Below are 26,979 nucleotides of genomic sequence, written 5' to 3' on the forward strand. Positions count from 1 at the left end.
AATACAAATAAAATAATCCTAAATAAATAATTTGGGACAAGAAAAACGTAGTTTTCTTTAAAATCAAGTTCTAGTTTTTATCACACGCAACTTAGGTAAATCATTTTTTTTTTAATACGTAGGTGCACTTAAACAGGCGGCGCCCTCTACATTTTTCTTTTTCTTCTTTTATCGAATATCTCTCCGGATAATTGTGCACTAAGCAATCAGATTATAAAAAGAAAAACGAAACATATCAATACTAAAAGTTGAGAAGGGAAGTCAGTTTCATGTACAAGGTTCTAGTAAATCGATCACCCATTTTTACAACCGATTAAGAGCCCCGATTGATGCTGGCTCCTTCAGCCCTCGTCATTATTATTATTTTGTTTTCTTTTTTGTTATTTCGACTGTAACTTTTAAAAAAGTTTGGTTTGCATCTATATCATAAAATGTTTTATTCATTTCAGACTTTTTAAAGGCGCGTTTGAACTTAATCATTCGCGCTATTTTTAAATAGTGTTTTAAGTTAAATTCAAATTTTACTATATCTTTTTAGTAAATTGCTTAAGAGAAACTGCAGAAAAGTTGAAAAAACACCCTACCTTCCCCAAAATAGGTTTCTAAATAATAACTTTATTATTTCAGCGCGAGTCCAAATAAAACCCTTTTTTTGTCTTATAGTTACTTCTTGTAAATTAATAAATCACGTTTATATCAGCTGCGTGTATCAAGCGGTTGCGCAAAATCTGAAATTCTTAACCGAACTCTCAAACCTGACGAGGAGAAGAAATATTTTTTTTATCACACACAAATATATATTGCACAAAGAAAATGCTTTTCAAAATCACATAAATTAACCATTTTATAATATTTATTTCTTTTAAAAATGGTGTAATCATTATTTGTTGTCAATGAATAAATCACTCCTCTATCGCCTGTATATCAGGTGGCTGTTAGAAACCGAGGATTCTAAATCGCACTCTTAAACCAGAACGGGAGGGACTGTTATAACACCAACGCAAGCAAGCAAGAAAGACGATTTAAGATGTATAATTATATAGATAGATAGATAGATAGATAGATATACGAAATCTGGACAAACCAATACATCATATTTAAGCGTATTCTACGCTCGGGAAAGACCTCCTTTTTCGCTAGTTTAAGATATAAAAAGATATATCTGTCCGCCCGCCTGTCTGTCTATTTTTTAAGGTTGTGTATATCTATATTTTAAATAGTATCTCTCCCGGAACTAAAAGTCTAACAGCGACGCGAAGAAAATTATTTTGTGGATTTTTCTATGAACCGTTCTTTTATGAGTCAATTATTTTTAAGGCGTCACAAACACGTCAACATTGAAAAATTGTTACACATTTTGTGTATTCATCTTAGTTTATTTTTAATTTTTAACTCGTTCATATGCATGTAACGTTGGTATAGTGGTAACGTCATCAGCTTTGGATGCTACAGTTTACTTTCGGTTTCGATTTTAGCTGATGGCATCTTTAAACTTTGTTAACTTTTGGAATCTCGACACTACATTAATATATACGAAATCTGGGCAAATGAAAATATATTAAAGCGTATTTTACGACAGGGTAAAGCAAGACAACCCCCTCTAGTAGATTATAATTTATCCAATACTGAAAGAGTGCTAGAACCGGGAGGGGTTCCATTTGTTTTCTAATAACATATTGAAGTTTAATATAAAATCTATCTACAATTTATATACACCATTTTATAACGCTGTATTTTTGTTCCAAATTACCTATCATAAGGCTTCATTTGATCTAGTGTCTAATATGAATAGGCGAACATATTTGGATAAGCAAGGACTATTATAACATTAGAAAAACACAATCACTTGTGGGAAAAAGCCGTTGGGGGTTTGGAGAAGATCCACATTTTCACGTAATAATGTGCGATTTAAAGCTTACCGCTCGTAATTGATATATATATATATATATATATATATATACACACACACACACACACACACACATATATATATACATATGTATATATATATGTATATATATATATATATATATATAAAGGTGAACGTCTGTGTGCGTGCCTGGTCACGAATAGGCTCCTCTATAGTTGGCTATTATAGAAAACTCATCACATATAATGATAGATGATGTATCGAGACACAGGAATGCGTATGTTTGATCTGCCATAATGATGATTCATTAAAATGGGGGGGGGTCTGAATACGCGCCTGGTCCACAAAGTATGGAAAAAAAAATTAAAAATTAAAAAAAAAAAAACGTTTACAAGTGTTTTTGATATAGATGTACAAAATAATACTTTGATAAGTATGTTTTAACTTAAATAGGGATGCCATTATACAATTGTGAGGTCTGCGTTCGCGCCTGCCCTCCATAAAATGGAAATAGGCACCAATTTAATAAAGACTTTTCATATCTATCTCTGTAAGTATACATTGATAATTATGTTTCAGTTTGAAGAAATACGGTATAATAAAATTAGGGGGTGTTCATTCGCGCCTGACCTCCATAGAATGGAAATATGTCACAAAGTTTAACAAGGTTTTTTAATATAGATCCACAGAATATTGTGATAAGTGGTTCAGTGTGAACAGGCATGGTATAATAAATTATGGGGTTTATCTATTTTGTTTTTACTTTAATCATATTTTGCTTTGGTTTTGATACTCCCAAATTCGAAGCTATCTCTTTACAACCCTTCCTTTTCATAACCTACCATACTTTTATAAATCAGAATCCATTTTATGTAGGCTGTTTTTGACCTAGTGAACGCCGGGTACTTTTGCTAGTATATATCTATATCTATATCTATCTATCTATATATCTATCTATTTATATATATACATATATATATATATATATATATATATATATATATATATATATATGTATATATATAAGCAATAGTCGAATCTCATACTTTTCGGTGTTATACATTCGCCGCGGCAGGTTATTTCTAAATGCGCTTTTCACTCTATATAAGTTTAATTTACTTTTGTCAGTGGCTTTAGATATAGACACCCTGACAGCAAGTAAACCATAACACAGTTGATCTCTAAAATAATATATTATTTTTATTGCACATAAACAATAAGCTTTGGATTTTAAGTCATTACTGGTGTATTGACATCTCTGAAGAAAACTGAGGTGGGTGTGGATGTTAGCCTTGAGGAAATGTGAATTTGTTCTCTTCTCTTTCAAACCGAATGCCTCGATTTTCTGTGTGACGATGAATATAAACATTATTTTTCCATCGAAATGTTGAATATTTCCCATTGTCTATTGTTTAATATTATATTTGACCTATATCCACTCGCATATATAGGGGTCAAATAATGCTTCCAATAGACAATGGTTAGAAGTTCGCATTCCTCACATGGAATGCATTTGCGTGTGTGCAAGGCATCAGATGTATACCCATGATCGCCTCCAACCATCCAACAACACATACCTTAAAAACATACAATTATAACAATTGATTTGTTTCGCTCTGCTTATGTTTCAATAAAATCAGAAAATTACTTAGTTAAAATAGTAACTTAAATACATTACTCTTAAGGCGAAATTCAAAATATTACGAATGTGTTTATTTTATGATCACCTTCAGTTCTCGGCATTTAAGAATAGAATTTGCATTAGCTAGCAGTAAAAGTAAAAACAACAACAAGAAAAATATTCTCCTTGAATTAAAAGTTTTACAATTATTTCGTATGTAAATTTGATGCAAGTATTTTCGAAAAATTCTGAATTTTATGGCAGATAAACGTAGTGATTTTTTGTTTATTAAAATGAATTTGTCCGCCTAATTTTTCGCGATATCCGGTTAGGTTTTACAAAATCGCTAGTTGGACTAAATTTTTAAGATAAGAGAATATTAGATAACTGGCATTTTAAGCCAGAATTATCCTCACATGTAATGCAATTTTACGATAAGCTTATATATTTAAATGGTGTTCTATCCTCAAATAAACATGTTCGTTTGCGTTTTCCTATGCTTTCATGATTTTTTACAAGAATTTTATATATTTCTAATAGAAAACTAATGTAGATACAGGTGTTAATTCTAGTTTTTTGTAAAGTGTCAGTAAAATATGGAATTAACTGAGTAAAACATACCCCTGTCACAATTTACTACACCAGGATATAACAATTTACACACACACACACACACTTACATTGACCGTTTCGCTGTATCACAGCTCTTCGGTTTGTCGTATAAAGTAATTATCTTAAGGCTGGATTGAAACTCGACCACCTAGGCAACAGCTGTCGTTTATAACTTAAGCTTATTTGCTGTAAAAATAGTACCTTTAATTACAGTGATCAAACGCCTAGACTGCATATGTTTATACAAGGAGCATTGTATTATACACTCGTAGCAATTATATATATACGTATACATATATGTGTGCATATATATGCATATATATATATATATATGCATATATATACAAGAATAAAAAAAGCATCGGAAATGCAAAAGGATATAGGGATGGTATGCCAAAAAGTATACAAACAAGATAGCTATGAATTGCTAGGTACATGGAAATAGAATTGCATCCAAAGTATAGCCCTATAGCTTTTCTCCAATCTTCATTCCGTGCCATCATTACGGTTGTAAAAAGCTATAGGCTATACTTTGGATGCAATTCTATTTCCATGTGTCTAGTCATTCATAGCTATCTTGTTTGTATACTTTTTGGCATACCATCCCTATATCCTTTCGTATTTCCAATGCTTTTTTATTCTTGTTAATTAGTATTTTTACTTACAGTCTTATTTTTAAACTTACATTCATGATAGTATTGTCTTTTTTAGGAGGCGGCTCATTGCCGCCTCCACTAGTAGCAGGTCGCTTCCAGCTGGGTTTTAGTTCTTTTTTTAATAGTTTGTGCATGAGACAGCTTTTTTCCCCTTGGGATCCCTGTTATACCGTGCTTTTGAGTCAGCACGTGAGGCAGTCTACTTTTTTTCTGGTTCTTTGTTATAAAGAGCACGTAAGGCAGCTTTTTTCCTCGGAATCCCTGTTATACCGTGCTTTTGAGTCAGCACGTGAGGCAGCCTTCTTTTTTCTGGTTCTTTGTTATAAAGAGCACGTGAGGCAGCCTTTTTTTCTGGTGCTTTGTTATAAAGAGCACGTGAGGCAGCCTTCTTTTTTTCTGGTTCTTTGTTATAAAGAGCACGTGAGACAGTTTTTTTTCCACCTCGGGATCCCTGTTATACCGTGCTTTTGAGTCAGCACGTGAGGCAGCCTTCTTTGCCTCAGGATTTGCATGATACTAAATTTTTATTATTTCAGCATTTTTCTGATAGTATTCTTTTTGCTCAGATAATACCTTGACTTTGTTTTTTTTCATAGTCTATATTTCTCTGAGCTTTTTTACTACGTGCTGACTTTGGCAATTTTTATTAAATGTAAACATATAACATTTATGTGTATCTTACTATAATATCACTTATCTTATAGCAAGACACCTCTCGTAGAATTGAGATACTGCCCCGTCACCAATAGTTAAAGTGTGGAACGGTATATACACCAATAGTGTAGTTGTTATCTTTATATGAAGTCATAATCAGTGACAGTGTGAGGCTACTTGGTTAATTTATTGTAGTTTATTTTAGAAAACTTACTTGTTTTTATTAGTAGATTGTGTATAGTAGCCACAATATCTAGTTATTTTTGTGGCTAGGGCTTGGATTTTGATTCTTTTTGGTCAGCGTCCAGTGAGTTCTTAGAAGATGACTTTCTTGCAGTTTCTTTTGCGGTTAATTTAACTTATTTCCTTTGGCGTTTGGTGAGTTCTTAGAAGAACCGGTCTGATCTACTTTTCTTTGCGAGCGAAGAGATTCAGCTGCATTTTACAATGGTCGCTATAGAGTATTTTTGCGCATGCGTGAGAATTTCAAGTTTCCTCCTTATTTTTCAATAGTTTGACAGTAGTCATGTGTCTTTCTGCCAACAGACGTCAGTGTTAGCCGTGATCGTCTAGAGGTTAGGACCCCCACGTTGTGGCCGTGCTAACCTAGGTTCGAATCCTGGTCACAGCATTGACATTTTGTACATATTTTACAGTCCAAAATCTGAAGAATTATTTGTTTTTATAACATTGTTTTTTGACGTCGTACTCGCTGATAGGTTACTCTTATAACAATTTTGATCAACTGAGATAAAGATTTCGTGGTTTCATTAACGCTGGTGGGTTACTGTTTAAAGAAAAAAAACCTTAACGTTCACCTCAAATATTCAGCGTCCAAGAAATATAGGCCACTGGCAATCTGGAACGTCTGTGAGCATCCGGTGTATTATTTGGAGCTGTCCCTTTTGAGAGAAGTTCCGTGTTCGAAGTGGTCTGTCTACATTGGGTATAAAGTGTTTAAAACTTGTTATTACACGTAATCTTATTTAATTATAGGGTTAGCTAAAAAGCGATGGGTCACTGCACTTCTCCGTGTAAAGAGCAGTCGATTGATGCTTGAACTGTTGTCAGAGACCGTTTGTACACCGAGATACATCGTCTCAAAAGAAAGAAGAAAGAAGAAGAAAAAAGAAGAAAGAAGAACAATTGGCCATTTTTGTACCCTTTTTTCCTCTCTTTTGACATTTTAACCGACGTTCTGACACTCGCTGGATTCGTAAGACGCTTCTCTGTAAGAATATGTGCTTTTTGAAACTTATAATTTATTTTGGTTGAGATTTGGATAGTTTTGTTTTGTAGGCGTATATAGGCGTGTACGGGCCATCCCTATATAGAGAGTGCTACGGCCTCTCTGATGAATAAAAATAAATCAAAATACCAGTGATTGTTGATTCTACGATGTTTTGAAAAAAAGAAAAATCGAATGAATTAAACGGTGATTCAGTTTTTATCATAACAGTCTAAACCCCTTAAACGAAAACTATATGCATTGAAATAAACTATATTCCAAAAATAAACAATTATAATATATATATATATATATATATATATATATATATATATATATATATATATATATATATATATATATATATAGCTGTATAACGGTACAGAGATTGTAAATTGCTTTAAAAAAATGGCTGGCAAAAGCCCTTTTCGTCAACAAGCATGAGTTAATCGCTGATCTGTGTAAAAAATAAATGAATATTATATTAGAGCAGAGACTTTACGGGGAGTGCGTGTAAACTTTATCGAAGGAAAGAAAAAAAAAGGAGAGACGGATGGAAATGTCAATAAAATAAAATATTTAAAATTATATAAATAGATTTTTTCCGTTCATTTTTCTAGTTTTAAGACTCTTTATTTATTATTTTTGTTTTATTTTAAAATATATGTCTACATGGCCAAACTAACTGTTAGTTGAACAGATACATGGGCTTATTCATATCAGTTAATATAAGCGATTACTGTAATTATATTGTCTCTTGTACTGCTGTGTTTGAGGTAATTATCGAGACATTAATTTGTTTTATTTATCTGTAAACTGAATATATATATATATAAATATATATATATATATATATATATATATATATATAGTTAAGCATACTGTATGTGGATGATTATATATATATATATATATATATATATATATATATATATATATATATTTATGTATATATGTACATATATAATAAATCTGTTGTATATATATATATTATATATATATATATATATATATATATATATATATATATACATCAGATTTATAATTTTGGAACACATTTAAAGGCATAACGAGCATACATGCAAGCAATATAGACTTTTGAATTTTTCTTGTCGATTTAGATTCCTTTAATTATTCTGAACGTTTTACAATAGGTATTGTAATCTATTTGGTGTAATGTCGTTTTGTGATGTATATAGCTCTCTCTCTCTATATATATATCTGATAAAACACACATTATTTTTGCTTAACCCTAATTCAAACAATTATGTAAAAAGATTATTTTATTTTCAGTAATATTAAATCTTGTTTGCAAATCAATAAAATTCAGATTCGTACTGAAATTTGTTTAGACAAGTTGAATTCGTCTTTTTTTAAATATCACTTTTATTGTAATCTTTCAAGTTATGATACCATTTTAAGAATCATTTTTTATTGAAACTGCTTGGTACAACTCGCAGTATTATTACAAGTTTATTTTAATCTGCTAGCAGAATACCTGGGATGATATTTCGCTTAGGGTCGTTTACCCGTGGACAGTCTACCCTAAGCTATCATCCGCCTGTAACGACCAAGCAATCTAACCTTTGGTAAATGGACTCGGATTGAATAGCAAAAGATGTGTGCTTAAGCGCTTCTAGTGTAAAACATCAAACAGAATTAAACAGAATGAAAATATATATCTCAATAATTTTCACCACTCATCGACAAAACATGATTTACACGAAATGCAGCAAAATATGTACAACAGTATCTTCTCATTAAACGGTTTATTAAGTCAGTAGCGATATAAACACTTAGAATTATGCACTAACTTTGTAACCGTCTTTTTCCTTGTCTTGGTTTAATTTGTATAATTTCCATTAGATTTGATTGATTTTACTGACAAACACATGTTTCCTGCCCAAGGTTTCTAAGCTCATCTAGACTTATTTGGGGAGTCTGATTGCGAAAATAATATTAATATTTTCCTATCAAGCAAAGTTGTTTAGATATTTGTTTTTCTTAATAGCCTTTGGAATTATTATCACCCTTTATGTTACTCATAAATAAAAACTTATGTTCTTCATAAGTCCCTTGTCCGCTTTGTCTTTACTTCCTTTTGGCAAACTGATGACCCAGAACAGACCTTTCTTCTTCATCCGCTCTCATCCTCAGGATCAATGGTATGTTTTACTCATGTCTTTTCGGGACAAGGTGTTTGTTTGCTTTGTATTGCAATATGAAATTCTATGTTTCATTTCATTTGAACTTACTCAGTCTTTCGATTACTTCAACTCCTTCATTTCCAATCTTCTTTTGTTGCTATTGTCTTTACTTCATCATTCTTAAAATAAATATGCCTGTGGATTATGTATTAGTCTTCAGAGTCGTATATTTAGAATAGTTTATCTGACTGTGAATCGAAGGTACGCGTTTCTATATAAAGTCTAGTTCTATCGTTATTGTAATGTATGTCAATTGATTACAATGTTAAAGTCATATTTTCTATGCATAAATGTACAGTTGGTAAGAAGTGGACACTGAGTAGTAAAAACGCTTACCGCATGTTTTTTCGTTGATTACTGAGTCCAAGTAAGGTTTATTCTTCTAATCGTAAGAATTCATTTATACGTCAGATAATAAGAGAATTAAGCTGACTTATTCTTCTTTTCATTGCAGATTCTTGGAGCAAAAATTATACATGGCTACATCATCTCCTAGGCGACGAGGTTTAAATAATCGAAATGTTTTCTACTCTATTTGCGAGCAATATACGTTGCAATCTAAGAGGAAACGGATCAGTAAATTTCTGAAGTGTTCTTGTTTTGCTTACTTCAAAGTCATGCGGGGTGAGGAAGAAAAGGCATGGACACCTCATTTTGTAGGCAAGCAATGTGTGGACTATCTTCGACTATGGACAACGGTAGAGAAAGTCACTCCGCTTTGGTATTCCAAGGGTCTTGCGTAATCTGGAAAACCATTTCTATGACGACTAATTCTGTGCGCGGAAAACGAAGGGGCCCAACAAGAACAGGAACCGATTGGTTTACTCACTCCTCAAATCTGCAGTTCGTCTTATTCTAAACTGCAATGAAATTCATGTCCCAGTATTTTAAGCTTGCCTGAATTGGAATCACCTGTTTCTGAAGAACACCAAGCCTTTCTTTCCTCTATTGACAATGGTGAAGCAACTGTTTCAGATTTCGATGTTCCTCCTTCTCCTTCACTGCCACAGCTTTTTTGTTAAAGAGAATTTAATAATCTGACTAGAGATCTCAACCTTTCTTAAGAATCTTCTGATCGTTAGTTTCCAGACTCAAAGAAAGAAAATCTACTTCAGCCTGGAACTATCACAACCTTCTAGAGAGAACGTCATATTTGATTCTGGTCATATTCCAATCAGGAAAACGAAATAGTATATTGCAACCACATTGCCGGTTAACTGGTGTTGAACTTAAAGGGAGATAATACGTTAAAACAGCATAAAATAGTAAATATCGCAACAACTTGACTTGATTTCTCAAGATTGGAGACTTTTATAGACAGCTCCAAAATAAATATAAAGATGTTCTTCTTCAATATGAAAATTTGTATCGATTGGTTCTTCTAGGCCATTCAACCAGCATCAAGGAAAATATGATGAAATCAAAATAGTTCGGGAAAAGATTTCATACAGAGAACAGTAATGGATCATATGTATAGATTTGAAAATGGCTGGGTTTCTTCTGGAGCTATACGGTGTCTAAATAAAATTCTCTTGCTTCTGGTGTCTTTGAGACTGCAGGGAAAGAACAGAGCACGGAATAAAATAAAATTGGCATGTGCACTGTGAACTGGTCCCTGGCTCTCTCAATGTTCACGTATCTCCTTAAGTGGCGTATTCTAAATTTGTTTACCCCCCCTTAACATAGATCTTGGTATCATTACCAGTTTTTGAAGACTGTTGAGAAAGATGGCAACTTTCTCAAATATATCGGCATGAAATTTCCAGGCCTACCTATACAGAAATAAAGAGACAAAATCTTTCAGAGATCCTATATTTGAAATTTAATGAATGACACACATTTTTCTAATTTTATAAATTCTAAAGAATTGCGTGCGTAACCGGCGTTTACGAACGCAATTAAATTCTTATTGGGAAACATAAAGTCGTCCAAATACAAGGTGTTTGTTTAAGTATTATCCATGATTCTCCATAAACTGGATGCAAATATAGGCATCAGGTTACATTTTTTGCACCACTATTTCCAAAAAGTCTAGGTGAGGTGAGCGACGAGCAAGGGGAGCTGTTTCATCAAGACAACCTCGACATGAATGTTCGATACTGTGCTTGCAGAGTAATGTTTCTTTATCACGCACGATGATGCCGGAGCACCCCTAGTCTAGAAAATCAGTAAGACGTCAATTTATGAATAATAATGTCTACGCTTAGCAATTTGTACAACTTCAAGTTTTAATTGTGAATCCGTTTGGTTCATTTTATGAATATGTGCCTTAAAGTTACAAAAATATGCTTTTTAGTTATCGGCTTCCTGCAATGGGGGTATACCATACCAGAAGAACTGGAACCGATAGAAAAATAGTGTCGGCATTTCTAGAATCAGTGCCTTACGTAACAGCAATTTAAACATCTTAGGACCCATGACAATTTGTTTTTTGTTGGCTAGTATTTTATTTGATACAGGACATGCCAAAAGAATGCATTATTTTTAGAAGAAAACACTACCCCAATATGGAAGACGGGTTTTCGCACCTGTCAGAAGTACGACACATAATGACGTATTTGGAAGAACACAATTACCAACCGACGTAACTATGACCATGATATACATTGTTATTGTATATTAGAGCACATTCACTTCTAAAACTCTATGCATCCGCCTTCGTTAAAATAATAGTCTTAGATATTTACTGAATTGTAATCATCAATATTGAACGACGCTTCAACTTTCAATATTTGAATCCGACCATGTTATATCATTATCGGGATAACAGTTCTCGATAAATATGTACGTCATTTTAAGGGTTATCACAAGTGAATATTCTTTTCATAATTTTGACTCTCATTCTTGGCCAAATCGCTTGTCGTTAGCTGTTCTTCACTGACATAAAGTGGCTGGGACTTCATTCGTGGTACTCATTGCATTAAAAAAATATTACATTTTTACACCAATCAAGGCGCATTGCCACTTTGGTGTAGGGGGCTACTATCAGGGGCATCAACTATTGGGGCACTATGTAGGGATTTGGGCAGCAAGATGTCGGTTCATGTTACACTTGAACTTCTGCATGTCAGTGCAGTTGGGGAAACAGGGACCTGGAATGAAATTCCAGATGGTAGCGGTTCTGGGGAAGAAACTACTGGAGTAGAAAAATCTTATACATTTAGGGATATCTACTGCTTGGGGGTGGGATTTAGCTGCCCATCGGGTTTGTCGAGGGTGTCTACGTCGTGAGGGCACCGGTGTGTGCAGTTCGACAGAGCATTCACTTATAAAATACTTGTAGAACAGGTAGAGGGATGCAACATGTGAACGTTAGGCCAAGCAGTTTGAAAGATGTACTCTCAGATAGGGAGTCACTGGCCATTGCTATTGGTGGCAGAGAAGGTTTCTAACGTGATTATTGTTTTTTTGCTAGAGCGATGTTGTTCTCAATCGATTAACTGTGTCTAATTGTGCCGGATATATACTCGAGAGTCAAAACAATGAAAAGAATATTCTGTTATCATAGCTATAGTCATTATATATGAATTAAAATCATTGAAAGGGAAGATAAAAGATGTACACTTTTATTGTACAGGGAAATATATGTATTAATCACTGAAACAGACATATTAGTAAAAACTATGATGACGAAAACGAAATTAAAGTATAAACATGCATTCTCTTGTAAATTTCACCAGTATAAAAACGGGAGCAGAATTTTTTATCCATCTCCCTACAAAAGAAATGATGCAATCCTAGTTCGACCTGTAGAAATTCCACTGGCGACTCATTCATATGTAATATATTGATGTTGGCATTCTGTAAATGTGCAGCGTAAATTGAGACGTTTTGATATTATTGTAATTCTTTTGTTAAAACTGCAAAGGTAGTTATCTAAGCTACCAGGGACGCCCGGCGTAGCTCTGTCGTAAAGAATGCTTAAATATTATATTTTCATTATTGCAGATGTCGTATATATTATTATAGAGTTAACTTTATATCGATTTTTATATATTATAAAGTTGCGATTTAAATATATATATATATATATATATATATATATATATATATATATATATATATATATATGTATATATATATATATACTCGGGTTTTTTTTAATATTCAAAAGTAATGGACTAATGAATTCAACGAGGTTGTTAGATAGTGCTCAATAAAAAGAGCTGATAATACTTGTTTATTGTTATATAAACATGCTTACATCCCGCTGCTACAAACAGCCACTTGTTTCAATCAAACAACAGATATCATCAGGCAGCGACTTGACTATTCAAAAGTTCATTGAACTTTTGAATAGTCAAGTCGCTGCCTGATGATATCTGTTGTTTGATTGAAACAAGTGGCTGTTTGTAGCAGCGGGATGTGAGCATGTTTATATAACAATAAACAAGTATATATATATATATATATATATATATATATATATATCCATATGACTTTTGTTCCTTAATCAATAATCGAAACCAAAACTTATGAAAAATTTGTGATGAAATGTTGTATAAAAATACATTACTAAGGTGGTATCAGCTTAAATCAAAACCGAAAGCAAAATGTATGAAAACTCCTTGATAATTTTTTTTTGAAAATAGATTATGGGAGTGTCATTAGCTATAATCGAAAGTGAAACCAAAACATATGAGGAATGTAGATGATTTAAGTGCCATCAGCTATAATCGAAACCGAAACAAAAATTATGAAGAATTCTGAGTAGAATTATTTATAAAAAAATTAAATGGCTTGAGTTCCATTAGCTATAATCGGAACCGAAACTACAACTTATGAAGAATTCATAGTAACATTATTTATTACAAGAAATGGAAGTACATAACAACTAATCAACCCGGATGTAAGCGCGACACAGAAAATAACACGCACGCTATCGTAGTAATATATAGATGTAAATGTATTACACAAAAAATCGTCAGATATTCATGATAACGATTCTTATCAAAAAGCATTAGATCCATAATCAAATTTTGAGAAATTGGAAAGTGAAAAGTTACATTGAAAATCTTGACCCTGGCCAGTGTCAGACTTCAATGAACGGTTCTGAAATGCAGTTGGCTATGGCTACTTTCCCTTCATTCTTGGCCAAATCGCTTGTACTCAGCTGTTGATTACTGATATAAAGTGGCGGGGACTTTCATCTGTGGTAGTCTTTGCATTTTCAACGTGATTATTGTCATTTCCTGGCATAGGCGCCGATTAGTGTACCAGGCTACGATGTTCTAATTAAATATAACTGTATACGTTTTACAAATAATTATATTTACAGTAATAATAATAATCTTATCAATAATAATACTAACTGCAATCGCGGTTATATAACATTAATAAAATAAGATAAACATTGTTACAATACGAATACGTCCTTGAAATTGTCGTACATCTTCCACATGAGTACATTTGAATAAAATATGAAGTCACGATGGGTCGAACGATGCAGACGTGTAGTGGAGTTTTTTATATCCCTCTCACGGTGGGAAGTTGCAAGACAAAAGTTGGAAAATTTAATTTGTGAAGCCAGCGCCATAGAAGTACACTTTTAATATGAAATGTACCTTGCCTCGTTTATCGTAATCTACCGGTAGGAACGCATCATACATCAGTAATAAATTAACTTCTTCCTCAAGTGTTAGGAGGTAAAGTCCTGCAGAACGTTAAGGAACAGAACTGTGTCTCAGACATCAGGAAATAGACCATCTAAAATTTCCTCGTCTCAAGAAGCAAGCGTTGTAAAATTTACGATAGCTCTCGGGGAGGATACAAGATATTAGCGTTAGACAATAGCGATTTAGAGAGTTTAATTGAAAATGCTACTGTGCGAGTATTTATATCTGTTATGATAGAAAATATGTCTCTGAGTAGCAAGCAGCAATGACATATTTTAAAGTCTCAACGATTACAACAAACATTCGATTTATGGGAAAATGTATAAAAGTGAAGACTAAACAATGAATGTTGATCACATCTGTTGCAAGGAAGAAAATGGTATTGGTATGTGTGCATTATAAATACAGTTTGGGACATGAGACCATCGATGAATATTCATTCTGAAAGTGAGATGTGTTACTAAAAATGATTCTTCTATATTGAAAGAGGGGGACTAGACTCATTTTGTTAGTAGATTAAAAATTTACTAAAATTAGAGGACCATGCTCTGCGTATAAACAAGAAAATATGGTGGAAAATGATAACAAAGAAAAGTGAAATTAATGTGTATATTGTTAATAAAATTATATTTCTAATGATATGATGTAAAAACTAAATAAGTAATATTTTGTTCCTCTCATACTCGTATGTAATGTGCAGTATTGTCAAATCAAATGGCATCTTATATTATTTGTATATTTCTATATTCTAGTACTAAAAATGTACACTTTTTATACACAAGCTTTTGGTTTGCTTTCCTCTTCACAACTGGGTTTATCTTTTCTAAACGCAAATTGATTGCGGTATGGACACATTCCCTTTTTTACTCTATTGATCAAGTAAATAAACTTAGCATATTACGGATACTTATCAGGCTTAACCAACTAAAACATGCGCTATGTAACAGTTTTGACGCCATGTTTTAATCGTTCCAAACATATAAATTATGAGGAAACCCGATACTTTAAAACCTACAGAAAATAATTGGACAAAAAACATTTGAGACATTCTTGGTAAAATTATTTATTTAAAAAAGTAGATGATTTAAGTGCCATCAGCTATAATCGAAACCGAAAAAATAATTATGAAGAATTCTGAGTAGAATTATTTATTTAAAAAATAGATGACTTGTGTTCCATTAGCTAAAATCGGAACCGAAAAAATGGAAAGAAAGTAAGTTTATTACTTCGAAATCTTGGTATTAGTAAACATTGCAAATTTGTTAATTTCATATTGCCAAGGAGAACGAATCAGTTTGATTTCGCTGAGACCGTAAAGCTTCTTAATGAGTTATTAAGACCGACCATGTATCTTTTCCACAAGAGATGGGCATGTATGAATCTTAAGAAAATTGATGAGCAGGACTACCTGACATACGCGTCAGTAGTAAACAAAAACTGCGACAACTTCAAATTATCGGAATTCACGGTGGACGATTTCAAATGCTTAATCTTTGCACAGGGTCTAGTATCCACAAAAAAAATCAAAGATCCGAACACGCGTTCACTCAAAATTAGAGACAGAACAAGGCCTGATATTGCAGACATTATCAGAAGATTGCAAAAGGGCAGTATAACTAAAAACAGATTTCAGGGATATAGAAGAAGCAGTGGTGGCGTACATTAGGAAGATTAAAAAAAGATTCAGGTACTCAGGACAAAGAAATATTGAGACTAGTCAAAATCCAAAAAAATACCCAAATTATAAATACTCAAATAGTAACATCTACAGAAGACGAAATTACGATAATAGTCAATATAATAACTACAGAAAATGAAATTACGATAATAATCAAAGGAATTATAAAACGACAGTATCAAGTAATAATTGCAGAAGATGTGATGAAAAATATTTGGAAAAGGATTGTCCTTACAAAAATATCAGGTGTTACAATTGCGATAAAGTTGGGCATAAGAGTGTTTGTTGCAGAACAAAAAATAGAGTACACCAAATGAGAACAAACCTCAAAGGGAAAATAATTTACGAAAATATGTATCAGTAAATATGTTCGACAAACAAGTGAAATTTCAGTTTGACTCTGGGTCGGATTTCTCGTTAATAAAAGCCAACACTTAGAAAAAGCTGGGTAAACCGACTCTTCAAAAGTTAAGTAAAAGTGCACGAACAGTGACAGGAGACGAAATAACATTCGACGGAGCGACGGAGAGGTCATCCATTAATTTAAATTGCACGACGAAGAAATTGAAAATCTTCGCAATTAAAGAAAGCGAGAAACTACTGGGAATTGGCTGGATTGAAAAATTCAACCCTTGGGATAAACCAATGAACGCTTCTGTAGAAAAATAACCAGTTGAACCACAACATTAGAAAATATTAAAAACGATCTAAAAAAGAAATTACCAGAACTACTTACTACTGGACTGGGAAGATGCAATAAATTTAAGGCTTCGTTCGGGCTAAAAAAGGATGCATCACCGGTGTTGTAGGAAAAACGTAACGTAGCCTTCGCCGGTTTAGACAAAATAAATAGCGAGCTAGATAGACCAAAAATACAGGCATCTTAACGAAAATCGAAACTAGCATCAAGGTAGCCCCTAGGGTGTACGTAAAAAAAAGTCGGAACAAATTCGAGTCTGTGCAGACATTTATACGCGCCTAAACGTTAATTTAAAAGACCATCACTACCCTTTACCAAACCCTGAGGAGATATTTGCCAGACTAAATGGTGGCAATTTTTTTTCAAAAATAGATTTGTCCGAAGCCTATTTACAAATTCCGATGGAAGAAGAATGCTAAAAGATATTATGCATTACCGCACAAAGGGTTGTTCAAATACAACCGTCTATCCTTCAGGATCAAAGTCGCGCCGGCGATTTTCGAACAAGCAATGGATAAAATGCTGAACGGAATAGAGTGTGCTTGTGTATACCTGGATGACATAATCATCAGGAGCGCATCCATAAGTGAACAACAAGATCATCTAAAAGAAGTATTCACAAGAATAAACAAATACGGATTCAAGGTGAAAGAAAACAAATGCAAATTTTATTTAGAGGAAATAAATATTTAGGGCAAATAATAAATAAAGACGGTCGGCGCCCAGCCTCGGAAAAATCGACGGCAATTAAAAACATGCCGGCACCACTTAACGTGACGACTCTACAGACCTTTCTAGGTCTCGCAAACTACTACCAAATATTTATCGAAGAAATGCACGACCTAAGAGCTCCACTTAACGAGCTATTAAAGAAAGACACACCATGGATATGGACAAAAGAATGTCAAGACGCATTTGAGAAAATTAAAAAGACGCTGACATCCGATTTATATTTTATCTATTACAACCCAAAATTAGAAATAAGTGTTTCGAGCGACGCGAGCTCGTATTGTATAGGGGCATGTACTGAAGATGGATCGTATTGTATATGAGCATGTATCAGATGGATCGAAGAAACCTATATCTCACGCTTCAAGGGCACTACTTTCGACAGAAAAGACTTACTCCCAAATAGAAAAAAGAGGGGTTACACGTCATTTTCGCGGTGACGAAATTCCACCCTTACCTGTACGGGAGACACTTTATACTGGAAAAAAGATCACAAGCCCCTAGTGACAATCATCGTCTAACAAAAGGGCTTGCCAGTATATACGGCAAATCGCCTACTCCGTTGGGGCACGATCTTGCAAAATTATGATTTTCAAATAAAATATCTGGATTCGAAAAAAAAATATGTCATGCGAATGGCCTGTCAAGGCTTATACCGAAAATGGAGAAAACCCTTGACGAGTCAGTAATTGAAGCTATACGTTCCAATTATGAGGAAAAGCATGGTGGCGAATATAATAAAAGAATTAACAGTCACGTTAACCGATATAAAAAGGGAGGTTGAAACTGACGATGTCATCACAGACTTAAAGAAAAAATAAGGGAAAATGACGAAAAAACGCAAAGTTTATTTTCCGTATATTTTGTTATATAGTGAAAGCGTTGTTATCCTTAAAACCTTGCAGAAAAAGATCTTACGTGATGTTTATACAGGACACCCGAGTATAAATAGGATGAAGACACCTATGCGGAGTTACGTTTACTGGCGTAACGTGGATGTGGATATTGCACTTACAGTAAACAAGTGTAAAGGTTGTGCGTTAGCCGCACAGGCACCAACGATAGTCCATAAACATTGGAAAAAACGGACCATCCATGGTCACGTATTCATATAGACTTTGCTGGACCGAACGAAGGACAATAGTACCTAATCGTAGTAGAAATTTTTTTTCCAGATGGCCTGAAGTAAAGCGTTTCAAGAACATAAGAGTAGTGGTAGATGGACAAAATGACCTCCCTAAACACATACTTAAATCATTCGTTGACATCTATGCTGATGACACGACCATCTACGGCAACACATCAAAGGCTGTAAATGACAAAGTTCTCTCTGATTCTCTTTCCTCTGATTTCGAGCGCGTGGTTCAGTGGGGGAAGATGTAGCTGGTAACCTTTAATGCATCCAAAACCAAACTGCTATTCTTACATCATCAACGCTCTGATCCCCATCTGGGATCAATTGTGATGGATGGCTCTCGTCTGGGTAAGGCCCCGTGTTTTGACAAGCTTCTGGGTTTGACCTTTACTCCTGATCTGAAATGGAACACGTACATCAAGTCTGTTGCCAAGGTCGCAGGAAAGATGGTGGGATCCTTCTACCGCTCCAGAAGATATCTCACTACGGATGCAATTCTCTATCTATATAAAAGCCAAGTACGTCCAAGGATGGAATACTGTTGCCATATTTGGGCAAGAGCTGCTAAAAACAGCCTATCCTGCCTTGACAGAGTACAAAATAGATTCGTGGCTTAGTGGGGGATGCCCTTTTCTCTACGCTGCAACCTCTCTCCCACAGAAGAGACGTTGCGAGCCTGTCCTTATTTTATCGTTATTTCCATGGCAGATGCTCGTCTGAACTCCAATCTCTGGTCCCCCCTCGCCAATCTTTCACGAAAAACACCCGTCTAGCTGAATCCACTGTGAAAAATTTCCCCCACTCTATATCTGTGCCTAAATCAAAACGCAGATTCCATGAACAAAGCTTCTTTCTTAGAACTGCACGCCTGTGGAACTCTGTTCCGGCTGCATGCTTCCCTCCGGACTACAACTTGGATGTCTTCAAGTCCAATGTTAACAAATTCCTAATGAACCGCCCCCTTAAGTAAACATTTCAGCAAATCTCCTCACTAACGTAATGTACTTGCAATAACCCTTATCACTGAGTGGCTTCCGGGCCTTGATAAGTGGTGATCACTGTGTAAAAAAAAAAAAAAACCTGACGCCAAATAACACAATATATTTGTACGGTTTGGTGTGCCAGACATTATAGTCACAGATAACGGAAGGCAGTTTGGTGTGCCAGACATTATAGTCACAGATAACGGAAGGCAATTTACATCAAGTGATTTCAAGGACTTTTGTGGCACTTTTCAGGTAAAACATATAACTGCACCACCGTTCCATTCTTGATCAAATGGATTAGCTGAAAGGATGGTAGACACGATAAAACGTGCACTTAGAAAATCAATAGGCGCACCAACGGATAAAGCATTACAACGATTCCTACAAATATACAGGATAACTAAGAACCGAAATACGCCGTCGAAATTATCGCCAGCAGAATTAATGTTTGCTAGAAAAATAAAATCACCATTTGATAAATTAATACCAAAGCAAGCAATCGCCCATCAAACTACGCGCATATCACGTACAAGGTTTAAATCTGGTGATCGTATATATTTTAAATGCATGAAAAATAATATTTCATATTGGGAGTTTGGTACGGTAGATAAACGTATCGGCGACTTGGTCTACATGATAAAATCTCCAAAAGGGATACACAAAAGACATCAAAATCAATTGACAAACCTGATAAAAAGGAAGATCCAAGATATACTATACAAAGCGTTTGGTATCGAACCACCACAAACCATGCCCGAACCGAGATGATCGGGAAGGAAAAGAAAGTTTGTAGAACCAATTATAATGGACCCCAAGAGGAAAAGATATTGAAATCTACACGACTTCAAATATTGGGAGGGGGTGTTGTGGAGACGCCCACTAATTAACATAGGCGGGTGAGTGAGATATATAAAGGTATCAATCACCAATGCCGGTGGAGTTCGGTAACGACCGCCAAATAGGCAAGACGCCTATGCTGCCTCCAGTAAGACATGCAACACGCCACCTGCCGGAATATCTCCAACTGAAGTATATCTGAAGACATGTAAATATGTATATAACTTTTCTTCCAAATATATTATTGTATACCTTTACTTTCCGTGTTCTTGTTAATTATTTGTGCAGGCACAACAATATACAAAAATCCTAACCCGTAAGACACATAATTGTAGTCACAAAAATAAAAACACACAAAGAAGTGCAGTAAAAAATATCGAACAATAGAATAAATTTTATATTTTAATAAAAATAATAAAATAAGAACAAAACAAATAAAAATAAATACTTAAAATGGAAAACACAGAAAATTAAATTACTAATCATATGTAAACAATAAACAAAAAACAACAATAATGTATGATCGCAATACAATTTATAATATTAATTTTTAAATAAAATTAATACAAATAAAAATATTATATAAATATAATAAACGCTAAAAGTAATAAAATGATAAAAAATAATAACAATAATGAGAATAATGATAACAATAATCATCACAGTAATAATATCAATACCAATAATATTAACAATAACATCAATAATAACAATAATAATAATAGCAATAATAATAACAATAATAATTATATTAACAACAATAACAATAATAACAATAATAGCAATATCAAGAACAATAATATTAACACCAATAACAATAATAAGAAGAATAAATGCCAATTATAATAGCAATAATAATAATAATAATAATAATAATAATAAACGTAATTATAGCAAATATATTAACTAATTATAGTAGTAATAAAATTATAATCATAATAAAAATAATATCAATAATAATAACAACAATAATAGCAAAAATAAAAATAACAATAGTAATTACGAAATACAATATTTGTAATACTAAGTATAACAATAATAATTACAATATTAATATAAACACCAATAAAACAATGATAATTATAAATCAATTAAGTAAAAAAATAATAATGATCAATGTTGTTACATACACTTACACAACAGTTTCACTTTCGTTTCGTGCATTGTTCGCCTTGTTCACCGGTATAACTGTGTGCCCATTGACACTGTTGCCTGCATTGGCCGCTTTCGCGCTACTGTCTCGCATACTGGTAAAAAGCGTAGTGTACTCACTCGGTCGATGAGCACTGAGCTTTGAGCATAACACACTCATTACCAATTTCTCCAATTCTTTTCGGAATTGTTTGCCAGTAATTAGGTAGATATAAAAATTGCACACAAAATGAGTGAGTCCTATCTCGCTGATAATAGTCTTTGCGAACACGTAGCTGAAATAACGCTGCCAGACGGGGTTGGAGCGCATTTCCGCCTCGGAGAGAGTCGTGTCTCCCTGCGGGAACTTGGTGAATAAGGACACGGTCACAGTAACCGGCAACACGGTGAAAATAAGGTAGAAGGATACGCTGAGGAGCATAATGGTAGTGGCCGAGGTCCGATGTTCGTTCCCGTGTAGTTGAGTCTTTTCCACCTTCGACAGATGGTTCACTTCTAAGATGACGAGGATGTTAAAAATGAGTACCAGAACAGGTACCAGCAAAAAAATGAGTAGCTCTACAATCCATGTCCACGCGGTCCAGAAAGGCGTCTCTATCGTCCATCGACGCGGTGAACACGTTTTGCACTTAGTATCGTAAGTCCAAAAGTAGGCTTGGATCGCCGATAAGCTGAATGAGAGAACGACCAGCGATGTAATAACTATTTTAGCCCGTCTCGTCGTGCAATAGCGCTCACGATGAAAGGGGTGGCACACTGAGATGTACCGTTCGACAGTGAAGCCGAACACGAGAAGCGGTGGCAGGTACTGACAAGTCAGAAATAACACGGGATATCCCTCGCAGAGCACGGGGAAGTCAAGTAGGCTTATAAACCAGGCGTTTTGTAGTTCGTATACGATTTGTAGCGCAAGAAAGAAAAGATCCGAAAGTGCAATGGCGGCGAGATAATACCCGGAGGAGTGACGCATCCGCCGTTGTATCCAAATGATAAATGATAGGATGTTGCCCGGGAATCCGATAACGTAGAGAATCGGTGTTGTATATCTGTCGACAAAAATGCTTTTCGGCACGAATTTCTCCAGAATTTGCTGCATGAGGACATCAGACGCACAGTCTGTTGCATTGCCGCTGGAGTTTGCCAGATTCGTTTCTGTAAGCAGGTCCGAAAGCGTTGTATTCATCTGTGAAATACAAAAGAAAACCCACCTTTAGATATGATTGATTTTATACAAATTTTTAAATTGAATGTTTAAAAAAAATAAGACATAGCGTGATTATCTCAATATTAAGTAGTTTTGTATGTATATTTATATTTTATTATTTAGTCATTTCGATAGATAACCAGACAATATCATCCAGTATAGTGCACTCGGATGTTTCTTTTTCTTTTTCATGTGAATCGTTCCATCAAGCCATTTGATATCATGTGTTAATGAGAACGCACGATGATTATCGTAAATACAGGCGATATCTAATATTGAAAACACCAAATATATAAGTAAGTGGAAACATTCAGAAGGTAGGGAATTATACAAGCTTGCAGTTTTGAGAATAAAGCATTTTGAATTAGAAGTATTATTACAATGACTTATTCAAATAGCAATCTGATTTAGACAACTACACCTAATTGCCAAACGAGCTGTAGCAAAAACGAAGAGATCACATAATTTTGAAGAACACATAAGTTTAATTAAAGAAAAGATAGAGACTAACAACACCGTGAAAAGGTTGCATGGAAGAAGAAAGAACTGAACGTATAAGGAATAATGATATAACAGATGCATGTATAGGTCGTAGTAAAGCAACATGTTTGATATTTTTACTTCGATATCCGGAATACAAAGGGACACTGATGGCAACGGTTTTCTAATAATGCTTAATTCATCATAATTAACGAGCAAAACCGTGACAGAAGATGTCAGAAAGAGTTGAGAGAAACAACATCTGCAATAAACACAGATAAACTGACTTGTAAGCTAACCAACAACGATAGTGAGAGATTATCCCAGAGGGGGGGTTAAGGAGAGATAACGTAGACTGATGGTGGAAAATTTCCACAAAAAAGCCAATAAGCGATGAATGAAAGCCTTATTATTTAGACAAACCCCGGGGTAGCATCAAGTATCCCAGAAAGAGAAAGCGGTTGATCACTGATGTGAAATTCATTTAATTTTTATAACGAAAAAAAAGTCGAAAATATTAAAAAACACTTTTGTGAAAGTGATAATTTGAAAATATCTAAATATCTTTGAGTTAAAACAATGACCTTATAAGCCACTATCGAGGTCAGCCGGTCCATGAGAATCAGCATAAAGAAACTTTGTTCTGCGGAAAGTTACCTAATTGACGTGTATATGAGGTGGCTAATTATCCAATCATTGCGAACCAGATTATGACAGGCTGAGCAGTGATTGGGTAGAGAAGAACACCAGGTCTGTCAACGTGCTACCCCACATCTACATACATAGTCGCTGCAGAGAAATGAAAAGTACTTTTTTGGTTGAGCTAAACTTTTCAAGACTCTGGAGTTTGGAGGAGATGGTCCGCCGTCCCACACCTCAACGCGCGCAAAAGCATCCTTTTTTGACCGATTCATAAACAAGGAATCGGTTGTAAAATAGAAAAAAAGCTCCGTTTTTAAACTATTGAAAACTACAAGAAAACGAAAATTATAATCGACATTATTATTCTTTTATTTTATTTCTCCTGTGAAAAAATGTACATAATTATTTTTATTTTTCTGTTCCTGTAAATAAGTAGTGTTATACGAAAACTACAATCCGAATAAAGCTCGACATATTATTATTATTATTATTATTATTATTATTATTATTATTATTATTATTATTATTATTATTATTATTATTATTATTACTGCTAAGTAAACTAAAAGAACAACAGCCAAGTTGAACGATCTTTTTCAGCTAGGGAAAAAGATAGAGCGTATCGTCAAACTACTACATCCAGCTTCATATCAACCCTGTCTTCATGGAAGCGATTGAGATTGCCTCGTTGGATTGTTTTTAGATATTCGAGCCGAACTATCTAGGACTACATTTGTAACATTTTGGAAAATACGATCTTCTTCGTGTTGCATCTTAACGAAGGGAGATCGGGTCTTAGCACACAATTATAAATGATAACATCAAATTTTCAGATAGGGCAAAGAAACATCCAAAATCGAAGTTATTTTATTCGTGAGAAAGAAAAATATATGTAAAAATTGGTGGGGGTGCACTCGAGTGCTACGCTGATGAACTGTGGTGTGTAACAGCGCTTGTTTCTGGGAAGACTCTTACTATTTAATTGAAGATCGAGCAAAATAGCAAGTATTTACTTGTGTTGAATTCATTAAATGTAATGTGGTTTCGTATTACAATTAATCTGGCGTGAGAGTAATCAATGATTCTATATAAAATAGGATTTTAATACAACCGATATTGTTGCATATTAAAAGAAAATTAGGATTCTGATTACAAACCTGGATGGATAAGAATGCACTAACCAACAGATTTTATCGTTAATAATCTGCAAGCGACGGCTAGGCTATCTCGGACTCACCCGACGGTTGTATAAAGAGAGTGTTCCCAATAAATTAGGAAAAAGAGAAAAAGAGACCAAAATGGACTTGGAAGAAGAAAAGATTTGGAATTTGAACGATCCGAGAAGAATCTAGTGGACCGCTGTGGATCTGGCTATATACTGTATGGAATATTCTACGCTGAGCGCCAAATACCCTGAAAGACGTCGCGATAGTTTTAAGGTCCACAATATAGTGATGAATAGATATAATAAATAATGAGTATGAATAGATATTATAAATGATAATGTGTCAATATAAATAAAGTTGCAAATAGATCGTCGGAAAAAATCTAGTCACTTAAAAGGGCAAAACCTAAAAAATGTGTAAGGATATTTTCATGAAATAGTAAAGAGTACATTTCATTTAATTAGAAAAAATCAATAGCGACTATTAAAGATGCCATTTTTGACAAATACACTAATTCGTAAGGAAGGGAACTTTATTCGCGTGACACTTCTCTATTTTGTAAATGACAATTAAAATGTGATAACATTATATTATAAGCCCTACTATATGTTTAGAATTAAATTCTAAGCGTACACGGCCTCATCTGATAATTTACACATACGAACCCCAGAATAAGAAGGACAGTTTCTTATGGGGAGAATTAAATAATCTGCTTTTCCTGAGAATTGCTCTATGCCATACCCTGTAAAAAGCTACCGCTCTGCCCCCCGCTTTGTCCAGTGAATGGTATATACGTTCTGAGATAACAGTTAGATATTGTTGGTCAGTCAGAAGTGTAGCATCTGTAAGGTGGTGAACTAGAGCTTGGTTAATTATGGTCTCAAAGTGGGAGGAGGCTAATGGGGCGATAATTTACTGGGGCATTTCTGTCGCCAGAATGCTTGAAAACTGGTACTACAGAAGCAGTTTTCCAGCAGGCAGGAAAGCTAGATTCATTAAGGCATTTGTTGTAAAGTTTGGAGAGAATTGGAGCTACTTCGGTGGAGCACTCGTTTAATAGCACAGCCGGGATGAGACCAAGTCCGCATGCTTTTGCAATGTCAAGATTTCTTATGATAACATGCACCTGAGAATGGGTAGTTTTCAGATCGTCTAGTGCGGCGTCTGTCCGTAAAGGAAAGTCAGGGAGGGTATGGTTGGCAGGGTCCAGTGTAGAGTTGGGGCAAACCGACTGACAAGCATGTTAGCCTTCTCAAATTGCAGAGCATACAACCTCGTGATTGTGGAATAGCGGGGGAATTGTTGATTGCCCATTATTTGCTACACTGTTGTAGATTTTCCAGAAGTCACGGGTTCCTAATTGCCGTGCATCGATGCGTTGTTTAGTGGTTTAAGTAAATTCTCTCTTAGCTGTCGCTATTTCTTTCTTACAGTTACTTCTGGCTTCTATATACTTTTGACTGTTTAAGCTGGACTTATGTCGGTGAAATATTCGGTACGCATGCTGCCTTTGCGCTATTGCACCTGCACAAGTAGAAGTAAATCATTGGGGAGATTGGGGTTTGCTATAAAATTTGCGTGTGGGAACATGTGCTTTAATTGCCTTTTTGAACCATTCAGTGGCCTCATTTGCGCAATGTTCAGCAGGAAGTGAAATATATTTTTCCATAGGGCGTCCCTGATGAGATCCCCGATGGCTTCCCAGTAAGCCTTTTTTATAATATCTCTTTGTTTTGAGCAGTGGCTCTTCGGTTTGGACTCTAAAGTTTAGGGCTATTTCAACTATTACAACCGCACGATCAGCGTT

At 34.5% G+C, this 26,979-nt stretch overlaps 1 protein-coding gene across 6 annotated transcripts in view; it reads right to left on the reverse strand.

The window, feature by feature from the left end:
- The window catches only part of LOC145276816 (putative G-protein coupled receptor 139), a 715,998-nt gene that overhangs the window by 21,890 nt on the left and 667,129 nt on the right, over positions 1–26,979 (reverse strand). For 5 of the 6 annotated variants that reach the window (XM_080128150.1, XM_080128154.1, XM_080128151.1 and 2 more), the window contains one exon: positions 21,665–22,863. In XM_080128150.1, the coding sequence (XP_079984276.1) occupies positions 21,665–22,863 (1,199 nt within the window). Of the gene's footprint in view, positions 1–21,658; positions 22,864–26,979 lie in introns of all 6 variants that reach the window. The other variant, XM_080128155.1, reaches the window with a different exon arrangement.

Source organism: Euprymna scolopes, chromosome 5 (assembly GCF_053919585.1).
Source record: "Euprymna scolopes isolate OS-2025 chromosome 5, ASM5391958v1, whole genome shotgun sequence".
NCBI classification, from domain to species: Eukaryota; Metazoa; Mollusca; class Cephalopoda; order Sepiida; family Sepiolidae; genus Euprymna; species Euprymna scolopes.